The sequence below is a fragment of the Scyliorhinus torazame genome, chromosome 8, assembly GCF_047496885.1.
Source record: "Scyliorhinus torazame isolate Kashiwa2021f chromosome 8, sScyTor2.1, whole genome shotgun sequence".
Lineage (NCBI taxonomy): Eukaryota > Metazoa > Chordata > Chondrichthyes > Carcharhiniformes > Scyliorhinidae > Scyliorhinus > Scyliorhinus torazame.
The window spans coordinates 252,585,170-252,597,813 of record NC_092714.1 but is presented as its reverse complement, the minus strand read 5'-3'; the positions used below and the strand labels follow the sequence as shown (position 1 = coordinate 252,597,813).

Sequence of the window (12,644 nt, the reverse complement as noted above, 5' to 3'; positions counted from 1 at the left end):
ACGATCTACTGGCCGTGTTCCGCCGGAATCTGAGCGGGATGCTGCTGATAAATGCTAGGAGAGGCGTCTCCTGGACTTCCCAACAGCCGTTACGCCTCAGCATTGCGATCTGTGGGCGGGATTCAGTATCGCATGGCTATGTTGGTTTACAAACTCACTTAACCGTGCTGATGACGGGTCGAACCAGCTCCCGGCATCTATCGGCCTCCCCAGGGAGACCTCAGCCGGGCGGCAATTAATATGTGGACCAGGTGGAATGACTCCCGTGAGGTCTCTCAGGCCATTGGAGGCCCTTGGGTGGTCAGGGCAGGGTGGCTCCTTGGCTCTTCCCCTGGCATTGCTGAAGTGCCCTGGTGGCACAGCTAAGCTGGCAGGAGCACTGCCAGGGTGGCTGTGTCCAGGTCCAGGGTGGCTCTGCCACAGTTCAGGGCCTGAGGGCGACCATGCCCATGAAAGGAGGGATGGGGGGGGGGGGTGTATGAAGGGACCTCCAGAGGGTTTGGGGATGGCGGGGGTGAAGGTTGGGGTGGTCTTGAAAGGGGGGGACCTGTGAGGGCCTGAAAAGGGGGAATCCTCAGTGACCCATAGTGGGATGTCCTCACTTGGGAGGCTGGGGGTGGATGTAGGAAAATGCCCATGCGTGTAGGGGGTGACATTGCCGTGGGTGGGTGTATGGGGGACCCTCAAGCTCACTTGGAGATTGGGGCCCCCTTTCAAAATGGCGGCCCGATCTCTGGGGAGCTGCTTTGGCCAGTGAGTTCAGCTTCCCAGTGATGGGTTAGCCTGGAGAGAAACTCCCCAGGGCCTAAAAAAGTGACAATGTGGTTAGATGGCAGTGAGGAACCCGCCGACATAGCTGGGGAGAAACCCCCAGCCAAACTTGCCTGGAATCACACACTGCGGGATTCTCTGTCGGTGGGATACTCCGCATCAGTATTCACCAAAGAGAAGAAATTGGTAGATGTTGAGTCTGGAGAAGGGTGTGTAGATAGCCTGGGTCACATTGAGATCCAAAAAGACGAGGTGTTGGGTGTCTTAAAAAATATTAAGGTAGATAAGTCCCCAGGGCCTGATGGGATCTACCCCAGAATACTGAAGGAGGCTAGAGAGGAAATTGCTGAGGTCTTGACAGAAATCTTTGGATCCTCGCTGTCTTCAGGGGATGTCCCGGAGGACTGGAGAATAGCCAATGTTGTTCCTCTGTTTAAGAAGGGTAGCAAGGATAATCCCGGGAACTACAGGCAGGTGAGCCTTACTTCAGTGGTAGGGAAATTACTGGAGAGAATTCTTCGAGACAGGATCTACTCCCATTTGGAAGCAAATGGACGTATTAGTGAGAGGCAGCACGGTTTTGTGAAGGGAAGGTCGTGTCTCACTAACTTGATAGAGTTTTTCGAGGAGGTCACTAAGATGATTGATGCAGGTAGGGCAGTGGATGTTGTCTATATGGACTTCAGTAAGGCCTTTGACAAGGTCCCTCATGGTAGACTAGTACAAAAGGTGAAGTCACACGGGATCAGGGGTGAGCTGGCAAGGTGGATACAGAACTGGCTAGGCCATAGAAGGCAGAGAGTAGCAATGGAAGGATGCTTTTCTAATTGGAGGGCTGTGACCAGTGGTGTTCCACAGGGATCAGTGCTGGGACCTTTGCTGTTTGTAGTATATATAAATGATTTGGAGGAAAATGTAACTGGTCTGATTAGTAAGTTTGCAGACGACACAAAGGTTGGTGGAATTGCGGATGGCGATGAGGACTGTCGGAGGATACAGCAGGATTTAGATTGTTTGGAGACTTGGGCGGAGAGATGGCAGATGGAGTTTAATCCGGACAAATGTGAGGTAATGCATTTTAGAAGGTCTAATGCTGGTAGGGAATATACAGTGAATGGTAGAACCCTCAAGAGTATTGAAAGTCAAAGAGATCTAGGAGTACAGGTCCACAGGTCATTGAAAGGGGCAACACAGGTGGAGAAGGTAGTCAAGAAGGCATACGGCATGCTTGCCTTCATTGGCCGGGGCATTGAGTATAAGAATTGGCAAGTCATGTTGCAGCTGTATAGAACCTTAGTTAAGCCACACTTGGAGTATAGTGTTCAATTCTGGTCGCCACACTACCAGAAGGATGTGGAGGCTTTAGAGAGGGTGCAGAAGAGATTTACCAGAATGTTGCCTGGTATGGAGGGCATTAGCTGTGAGGAGCGGTTGAATAAACTCGGTTTGTTCTCACTGGAACGAAGGAGGTTGAGGGGAGACCTGATAGAGGTATACAAAATTATGAGGGGCATAGACAGAGTGGATAGTCAGAGGTTTTTCCCCAGGGTAGAGGGGTCAATTACTAGGGGGCATAGGTTTAAGGTGAGAGGGGCAAGGTTTAGAGTAGATGTACGAGGCAAGTTTTTTACGCAGAGGGTAGTGGGTGCCTGGAACTCGCTACCGGAGGAGGTGGTGGAAGCAGGGACGATAGTGACATTTAAGGGGCATCTTGACAAATACATGAATAGGATGGGAATAGAGGGATACGGACCCAGGAAGTGTAGAAGATTGTAGTTTAGTCGGGCAGCATGGTCGGCACGGGCTTGGAGGGCCGAAGGGCCTGTTCCTGTGCTGTACATTTCTTTGTTCTTTGTTTGCATCACCAGCAGCGCTCCCACGCCCGTGCGTTTCCCAATGGCGTGGGGTGGCCGCAATGGGAAACCCCATTGGCCAGCTGCCGGCAAATGGGGTTGGTGGGATGGAGAATCCCACCCATAGAAACTTTTCCGTTACATCGGGCCCAGGGTGTTTTTTGGTTTTCCACTTGTCCACCTGTGACTTTTGCATCCATTTGTTTTATTTGATGGAAACTTATTGACACAGGAATGTGGAAGCAGAGAACCCAGATCAAGTCTCGACACGTGATTTCAGATGTATTTGAATTTTAAATTGCAAATTTGTGTATATTTGGATAATCTGGGTTTGTGCCAGAATAATTCCGAATAATGACTTCCATCAGCAATCTAGCCAAGTTTTGGAATTAATCCTTTTTCAAGAAAAATATGTGAACATCTCCAGTTTTGTATTAACACCATTTCGGCAATCTCGCCACACCTTTCAGATGTATATTGCCTCACATCTACTCTGTCCAGACTTGTGTTGCCGTTGGTAGACATTATTTTAGACATAAACGCTTGTGTACCTGTTGAAAATAAACTGTTTACCCATGGCTCAAAATCACTAATCGGCAGTAAATCTTTAGCCCGCTTTTGCCTTGCATTCCCCCAGAATGCTTCCTAAGCACTCGTACATTGGTGTTTTGTTACTTTGTGAGCCATGTATAATAATTCACTTGTACACTATAAACCTCTCTTTGTGTGCTGGAAAAGGTTGTTTCTTAATGCAGACCACATTGTCTTTCTTTTTGACCACAATATGAGCATTTTTGTTGTTGAGAAAACAATTAAAATGTAGTTAAATTACTTCAATATCTTTAATAGGGCCAATGTGGGACTTTGACACAAAAGTGCAGAGTGAGAGTTTGGGGAAAATAGGAGGCATTTTCAGAGGTTTACCACAGCCTAAATAAGGCAATTATTCTCCAATTCAGACTAAATTTAGTTTTTAATTAAGCCTTAAATGGCAGCAGTTTTTGTTGTTGTTGCTTTTGTAACTGAGTCAGACAATAGGATAATTATATATTTAATTAAACAAACTTACTGTTGGATTTTTAAAATCCTTTTTCTTTCTCCTTCCTTTAACTCTCCCTTGTTCACTCAAAAAAAGTTAAAACTGAGTTCTCCAATTTGCTTATCTTAACACAGCTGGTGTTAAAATGATGACAATTGGGAAATCAGACCTGTTCATATTTCAAAGTGCCTCAATTAGTTTACCGTTTTGCCAAGTCCCACATTGGCCTTATTAAAGACATTGAATTTGTGTTTTCAGGAAATTACTCTTAACCAGGGTATTTAATATTCATCATACTTCAGTGATTTTTTTTAGATTTTTACAATGGGTGGTGCTTTCGAGCAAATTGGCACCATCAGCTGAATACAGTAAAGCTCAGAACCTCATAACTTAAAATTTCAGTTGTGGGTGGGGAATGGGGAGATTAGAATAATTTGTTTTTGATCGTGGCTCCACCTGAGAGGATTCATGGAGATGATTATAACCTGGGGAAAGGCAATTAAATAGTCATGTGGTAGAACAGATTTTTAATTCGTGAAAAATTGCCTTGAATTAAATTCACATACTCTTTTTGAGTAACCTCCTCAAACAGAACAGATTATTTATCTATCCTGGGCGGTAAACCGTCTGCATCACACTGAGCCCACATCCTTGCCTTCTCAGTAATTGTCAAAACGGGCCGCAGCTGTAGATTATGTCAAGTCAGAATGCTGTACGGCAGTGTGTCTTGATCAGAATAACTTGACTGCAACTATATTGTCAGAAGGTGTCTGGTGTTTTCCTGGCAGGTGATTGGAAAAGTCTTGGCCAAATTGCAGTAATGTCACTGAATGCGAAAGGAAGAATACATTCTAGGACATGTGCCAGGGTCCACCCGTTATAGAAATGGAACATCGCTTCCGATCAATAAGTTAAATGAGGCAAATGAGCCAACTTCAAAATACTTTGGCTTGTGATGTCTTAGACTGCATTAGTGGGTTCTGAGGTTAGCAACACCAACATGCATTTATATGGTGCCGTTAATGTCGTAAAACATTCCAAAGCGTTCACAGGAGCATTAGCAGACAAAATATGACACCCAGCACATGAGATATTAGAACATGTGACTAAAAGCTTGGGCAAAGAGGCAGGTTTTGTTTATGATGGAAATTCCAGTCTGACCCAAGAAGGCCAGAATTGGAAGGAGCACAAACATCTTCATGGGGGCAGTGAGACCGTGGCAGGATTTGAACATAGATGAAAATTGTTCTTTTGTGGTGCGACTGGGCCAGCAACTAGTGTAGGTTAGTGAAGTGATTGGCGGGACTTTGTTCCAGGAGAACATTGGAACAGTCGACTCTGGAGGTGACAAAAGCATGGATGAGTAGGTAGGGACAGGCACTATTACAGAGGAGGTACACGGACATGATGATGGAGAGAATATAGGGTTGGAAGCTCAGCTCAGGGCCAAATAGGATGCCAAAGTTGTGGTTCAGAGAGCAGGAGAGGATAGAGGCGGTGGTTGAGATAGTGAATTTGGATGGGGGATGCAAAGACAGTGGGAAATTAGAGGTTGGAACTGACTTCTGGGATCCTCTTCTTCAGGTACCATGCCCTAATAGGGTTTTGCCAACCATGGGCTTCCATTGGATTGGTCTATGATTACGCTTGGCAAAGTACTGCAGTGGTTTGCCATTGCCTTCTGCTGTAATACTGACCAAGTAATTCTCCTGCTCTTGAATGCCTGCTATCAGGCATAGTGGAAGGATTTACAGGCTGATAATGAACCTGATTGGCCACATTCTGTCAGCGGGGACTTGAATCTGCATCTTCTGGTCCAGAGGTAGGGATGCTACCAATGAACCACAAGACCTCCCTACCTTCTAGGATAACCTCATTGAACTTTGAGCAAAATTTTTCCAATGGCCTATTTAGATGCTAGGCTTTCTGGTATGAATATTTAACTTGGTCAATATTGACTTACTATTGCAGTTAAAATGCCGGAATAATTGTGAGCCTCGGAGAATCAGACAGACAGCTCATTGAGCCCTATCTAAATTGAATGGGGTTAATAGTATGTGTTGTAATGGTTGGCTGACTGATAAACAAAAATTGTAAGGGGGAACCATAATTAAAATGCATTGAAGTCCAGCAGGTGTTTTCTAGCAAAAACACCAGAAAACAAGGTTCTTTAAAAAAAAACAAAGTAGCTTTGATGACTGCTGATAAGAGGACATAAGTAATGTTAGTTACATAGAATGTACATGTTAGTATGCACTGATAATGTTGGTACAGTATTGCTAAGTAAATCTAGTTGGTTTAAATATTTTTAGTATTGTTAAATGCAGTAGATGTGAGATGTCTTAACCTTGATGTAGTGTAATTAGAATACCGGTACTTGTTAGGTATCAAATTGCTTATTCAGATGGAAGGGTTTCTGTTACACATTCTCACAAAAACAAATTTTTCCCCTCAAGTTTTTCTGAACGCAAAAATTAAATATAATTGGACATTGCCTTCTGTACTTTTTCTCCGTCTCAATAGTGCAAATATCTGCAACATGTAAAACCTTTTTCCCCCTATTTTGTAATCTTATGTCTTGCAAGACTAATGTATGAAAATTAAATGCATGTCTTGGAAGTATAGAGCACAATTGCCTGAATCACCGAATTTTATGCGACTTGCTTATTTTTTATTGAAAAAAACCAAGCTTGTCACTAATTTGTCGTCTCCTGAATATCTTATACTATTCTGGCAACCTTGTGTCACTAGACAGTTGCTACTGTTGCATCCTTAACCATCTGGTGTTTGGGATGAGAAGCCTAACAGAACTGGTATTTTTTTTGCACCCTAACAATTGCTGATCATCCCATTTTGAAACCAAGCCTGTTTCTCTTGCCTGCCATTTCAGTTGACACTTAGACGTGGTCCCTTTGCTTCTATGAAGCAGCCATTCACCAAAGACCTTCTTCATGTTGTACCACAGGATGGTCGAAATGACTTCTATTGCTGGGTGTGCCACCGGGAGGGCCAGGTTCTGTGCTGCGAGCTCTGTCCTCGTGTCTACCATGCAAAGTGTTTAAAACTGAACGCTGAACCGGAAGGGGACTGGTTCTGTCCAGAATGTGAGGTATGGTAAAAGATAGTTAAAACTATGGTGAGGGAAATGGGCATGAATTTGTTCAAATTCATTCTTTTATTAAAAAAGTGGGATTTTTATACTGATTATATGTTATAAATCTGGTTAAAAGACGCATGTAGCCACAATTCCTGGGGTAAGGTTCATCAATAACACAAACTGGTATGGATACAGGGAACTGACTGAGTTGCTAAGAACGTGATTAGCATTCTATAACCTTGGTAATTCATATGTACACCATTAACCCTTTGAGCAATAAAGATAGAATTTTAATCAAATCATTCTCTAATTTATTTTTCCTAAGCTGAAGGTTTTATAGTTTTATTAATTTCTCCAATTGTACTTTTATAATCAGCAGCTTTTAAAGTTGGAAAATATATGATTCAAGAGGTTTTTCAAAGGGTTAATGCAATATCTTGGTGTTAAACCTGCTGGCTTTGGTCTTGTTTGGTATTCTTGCCATTCAGACCACTGTGTAGTTCATGAATAAAAATAACGTCTGTCTGAAGATTAACATTGCACTTCCTGGAAGGCTGCATTCGACCAGCGTGCTGTGTTCTTGTTCTGCTGAGGTGGTTCTGCAGCTGATTTGAAGTTTGTACCCAAAAAAAGTAAAACGTAAGCAGATTTGTTTTTTTTAAATTCTTTTAAATCTGTTTGCTTCACAGAAAATCACGGTCGCTGAATGTATTGAGACTCAGAGTAAAGCTATGACCATGCTCACTATAGATCAGTTGTCTTATCTGCTGAAATTTGCACTACAGAAGATGAAGCAACCAGGAGTAAGTAAAAATGGCAAAGCTGTGAGCTCCTTTCTTTTGTTTCTATTTGTTACTTACCATGTGATGTGTTGCTGATGTCCGTTGAGCTGAGTTAATTGGCTGAGGCTCTGATGTGGTAGTGTGATGACACATGGGAGGAGCGGGGGAAACCAAATGTGTGGAAAAAGTCATTTTGTGCAGCTAAATATGACCACATCTGACATTTATGGGGAATTAAGACAAACTGAAGCAGCTCTTTTTGTTTGTGCGCATTGCTGTTAATAGTGTTAAGAAACCTACTGATGTTACCTGCGAGAATGTCTTAACATCCCCGAAGGATAACTTGAAACACTGGTTCTTGTGGGGTATTTCTGATTGTTTCCTCACATTATTCCAATGTACAACCTAGTGAGGAACCAGTCCAGTTGATGTGTAAATGATTAATAAAGAATATTTATTAAAGTTAAACAAAAAAAGTAAAAACACATGACCGAAGACTAACACACACTATGACACTTAAGTATATGAATAACTAAACACACAGTGTTATCTGAAGTTACCCCTTGTTCCCAAAATGTACCCATGTTCCCTGATCACACTGAGACACCTCTTTTCCCAAGCAACATCCAATTTCTAAACTCTAGGTCAAATCCAGTTAACAGTTACCACACACCCCACTGAGGTGACCAAACCTGGAAAACCATCATTTCCTGTATCAGTGAAGGCATGAAACTGTGTCTTTTGGAGGAGCATATCTGTAATTGCTCTAAATGTTAGATGGAACAGGCCTCCGTGTCTCGGATCTCTGGGAGAACTGCCCTGTCTGACTGTTGGATGGAGAATTAGCCACCCTCCCCAATGTGGGTGCTCATAGTTATATTGTTTAGCCTCTTTGCTATTCCCCTCTATGTATTCTGCTGTCTACCTCTCTCAGATTCCTTCCCTTTAGAACATAAGAACTAGGAGCAGGAGTAGGCCATCTGGCCCCTCGAGCCTGCTCCACCATTCAATGAGATCATGGCTGATCTTTTGTGGACTCAGCTCCACTTTCCGGCCCGAACACCATAACCCTTAATCCCTTTATTCTTCAAAAAACTATCTATTTTTATCTTAAAAACATTTAATGAAGGAGCCTCTACTGCTTCACTGGGCAAGGAATTCCATAGATCCACAACCCTTTGGGTGAAGAAGTTCCTCCTAAACTCAGTCCTAAATCTACTTCCTCTTATTTTGAGGCTATGCCCCCTAGTTCTGCTTTCACCCGCCAGTGGAAACAACCTGCCCGCGTCTATCCTATCTATTCCCTTCATTATCTTATATGCTTCTATAAGATTCCCCCTCATCCTTCTAAATTCCAATGAGTACAGTCCCAGTCTACTCAACCTCTCCTCGTAATCCAACCCCTTAGCCCTGGGATTAACCTAATGAATCTCCTCTGCACACCCTCCAGTGCCAATATGTCCTTTCTCAAGTATGGAGACCAAAACTGAACACACTACTCCAGGTGTGGCCTCACTAACACCTTATACAATTGCAGCATAACCTCCCTAGTCTTAAACTCCATCCCTCTAGCAATGAAGGACAAAATTCCATTTGCCTTCTTAATCACCTGTTGCACCTGTAAACCAACTTTTTGCGACTCGTGCACTAGCACACACAGGTCTCTCTGCACAGCAGCATATTTTAATATTTTATCATTTAAATAATAATCCCTTCTGCTGTTATTCCTACCAAAATGGATAACCTCACATTTGTCAACATTGTATTCCATCTGCCAGACCCTAGCCCATTCACTTAGCCTATCCAAATCCCTCTGCCGACTTCCAGTATCCTCTGCACTTTTTGCTTTACCACTTATCTTAGTGTCGTCTGCAAACTTGGACACATTGCCCTTGGTCCCTAACTCCAAATCATCTATGTAAATTGTGAACAGTTGTGGGCCCAACACTGATCCCTGAGGGACACCACTAGCTACTGATTGCCAACCAGAGAAACACCCATTAATCCCCACTCTTTGCTTTCTATTAATTAACCAATCGTCTATCCATGCTCCTACTTTCCCCTTAATGCCATGCATCTTTATCTTATGCAGCAACCTTTTGTGTGGCACCTTGTCAAAGGCTTTCTGGAAATCCAGATATACCACATTCATTGGCTCCCCGTTATCTACCACACTGGTAATGTCCTCAAAAAATTCCACCAAATTAGTTAGGCACGACCTGCCCTTTATGAACCCATGCTTTAGAAGTTATCATTTGTATAGACCCCATTGATCTCTGGTAAACAATGCACCTCAATGTCTTTAGACTCCTGTTAATCTTGTTACTGGGCAAGTCAACTCATTATTCCTCTAGATGCCTGCTTGTCACGTTACTTGTTTTGTTATTTTATTTTTATCTCAAGTTCACTGTTAATCTCATTAACTTCCCACATTTCTAATGTAGCCCTTTTTACAGAATGGAACGTCATAATTTGAAAGAGGCTTTCATTTCTTATCTGTTCTACCTCATAAACCATTACAAAGATTTAAGAGCATGCATTAACAAAATTATACCCTGGAGAATTTTCACCCAATGTTCCCAAAAGTCTCTTTTATACTTGTGACAAAGCTTCCATGATAATGTTCTCACTCCTGGTCACATGTATGATTTCTAAATTAAAAAATTGTAACAAAAGGCGCCATTGGAATAACCTGGTGTTGGCTCTCTAGTTTTTCCAGAGGTTTTAGGAGATTATGGGGCGGGATTGTCCAACCCTGCGGCAGAGTGTCCGCGCCGTCGTAAATGGCGTCGCGTTTTACGACGGCGTGAACGGGCTGCTCCCACAACTAATTCTGGCCCCTCCAGGGGGCCAGCACGGCGCTGGAGCGGTTCGTGCCACTCCAGCTGCAGATCCCGGCGTGAACTGTGCGCCGTGGGATCCGGGCATGCGCAGTTGCGCCGGTGCCAATGAGGACATGCGCAGTGGCACCGGCGCCGACGCGCGCATGCGCAGTGGCCTCCTTCAACACACCGGCCCTGACGCAACATGGCGCAGGACTACAGGGGCCGGCGTGTAGGAAAGGAGGCCCCCAGCCACAGAGGCCGGCCTGCCGATTGGTGGGCCCCGATCGCGGACCAGGCCACATCAGAGGCCCCCCGCGGGTCGGAGCTACCCCCCCCCCCCGCCCCCAAGGCCGCCACCCAACCCTTACACGCCGAGGTCCCGCCGGCCCAGAGCAGGTTAGAACTGCGCCAGCGGGACTCGGCTCTTTTCTTACGACCGCTCGGCCCATCCGGGCTGGAGAATCGGTGGGCCGGCCGCATAGAGCGGCCCGCGACCGGCGCTGCGCCATCCACGCCAATGGCTCTGCGAGGAATCGTGTGCAGGCTCCAGGGCAGCGTGGCGCGATTTGAGCAGCCCGCCAGCGATTCTCCGACCCGGCGCGGGGTCAGAGAATCCCGCCCCATGGTCTTTTTTTTTTAGCGTTTCTGCAGGATTATTGGCAACGTAAATCTCAAAATGTTATAATGCCAGGACCAAGCTTGAAGTCCCTTTTTCAATTGGGAATACTTTTGTTGATGATTTTAATTTCCTTGAGAAATAGTCCAAGGTTTCTCAATGCCAAATTCATCTTCCTGTAGCAAATTTGCTCTTTCATGATGAAATTGGCTCCTTTCAAGCTGTCAACCAGTTCTTTAAAATAGTGCAGATGTTCTTCCCAACTTTGACTGGACACAATTAAGTCATCAATGTATGCAGCACAGTGACTCAGTCCTTGCATAACTTTATTCATGAGTTTCTGAAAAGTTGCAGGTGTGTTCTTCATCCCGAATGGCGTAACTTGAATTAATAAAGTCCATTCAGCGTCATAAATGTGGAGATCTGCTCTGCCCTCGCTGTCAACGGTACTTGCTAATAGCCCTTTATCAAGTCTATCTTCATGATGAATTTGAATTGTCCAACTCTTTCGATGCAGTCTTCCAAACGTGGAATAGGAAAGAATCCCTCTTGGTGATGGTATTCATTCTGTTGTGTTCTACACAAGTCTTTGTGTTCCATCTGGTTTTGGCACAAGAACGATAGGGGAGCTCCAACCACTAGAATTCAATTCAATAATGTTATTTTGGAGCATATATTCAATTTCCTACTGTACGTGTGATAACATTTATGGATTGAGCCTTTATGGATGTTGCTTTATTCGATCTGTGTCCCCCGTATCTACATCATGCACTGCTATCTCCGTTCTACCTAATTTGTCCCCACAAATACATTTATAAGACTGCAGTAACTCTTTCAATTCGCGCTGGCTCCAGAAGATAAGTTAAACAGTTGTTTAAATTTTTCAGGACTTCCTCATTGCCCAAGTGAATTTTAGGGAAGTCACTGTCTGAATTTAACTTTTCTTCTTCTCCCTATTTTATTATTATTAAGACTGCATGCTTGTCCTCATCTGCTCTATCCCAATAATTCTTAAGCATGTTGATATGACACGCACACTGCGATTTACACCAAACTGGTTTGCATCACAGATAATTTACCTTGCGCAACTTTCTATGGCCCACTAAATCTGGCTGTCAGTGATTCACCTGATATGGGTAATAACATGAGCAATTTTTTCCCCACTACAATCTACGAGCCTGTGCTTCCCTATCAACTGTTGCTTTCATACCTTGCTGTGCCGTTCTTAAATGTTTCCTTACCACCTCATAAGCCCCATTTGGTCTTTTTGAATTAAACACATTTGTCTATTTTCTTTTCTTTTGGCTGTTTCACTGTCATACTGAATCATATAGGGCGGGATTCTGCGACCCCCCCCCCCGCCGGGTCGGAGAATCGCCGGGGGGCGGCGTGAATCCCGTCCCCGCCGGCCGCCGAATTCTCCGGCACTGGAGATTCGGTGGGGGCGGGAATCGTGCCGGTCGGCGGGCCCCCCCCCCGGCGATTCTCCAGCCAGCGATGGGCCGAAGTCCCGCTGCTGTAATGCCGGTCCCGCCAGCGTGAATTAAACCACCTCCCTTACTGGCGGGACCAGGCGACGTGAAGCGGGCTCCAGGGTCCTGGGGGGCGCGCGGGGTGATCTGGCCCTGGGGGGTGCCCCCACGGTGGCCTGGCCTGCGATC

The 12,644-nt window shown here is 44.7% G+C and overlaps 1 protein-coding gene across 11 annotated transcripts in view; it reads left to right on the top strand.

Moving 5' to 3' along the window:
* zmynd8 (zinc finger, MYND-type containing 8) overlaps window positions 1-12,644 on the top strand; it is a 155,476-nt gene that overhangs the window by 64,696 nt on the left and 78,136 nt on the right. For 7 of the 11 annotated variants that reach the window (XM_072515121.1, XM_072515120.1, XM_072515127.1 and 4 more), the window contains exons 4-5: window positions 6,554-6,772; window positions 7,450-7,563. In XM_072515121.1, the coding sequence (XP_072371222.1) occupies window positions 6,554-6,772; window positions 7,450-7,563 (333 nt within the window). The remainder of the gene's footprint in view (window positions 1-6,553; window positions 6,773-7,449; window positions 7,564-12,644) is intronic. The other 4 variants (XM_072515130.1, XM_072515126.1, XM_072515125.1 and 1 more) reach the window with 2 other exon arrangements.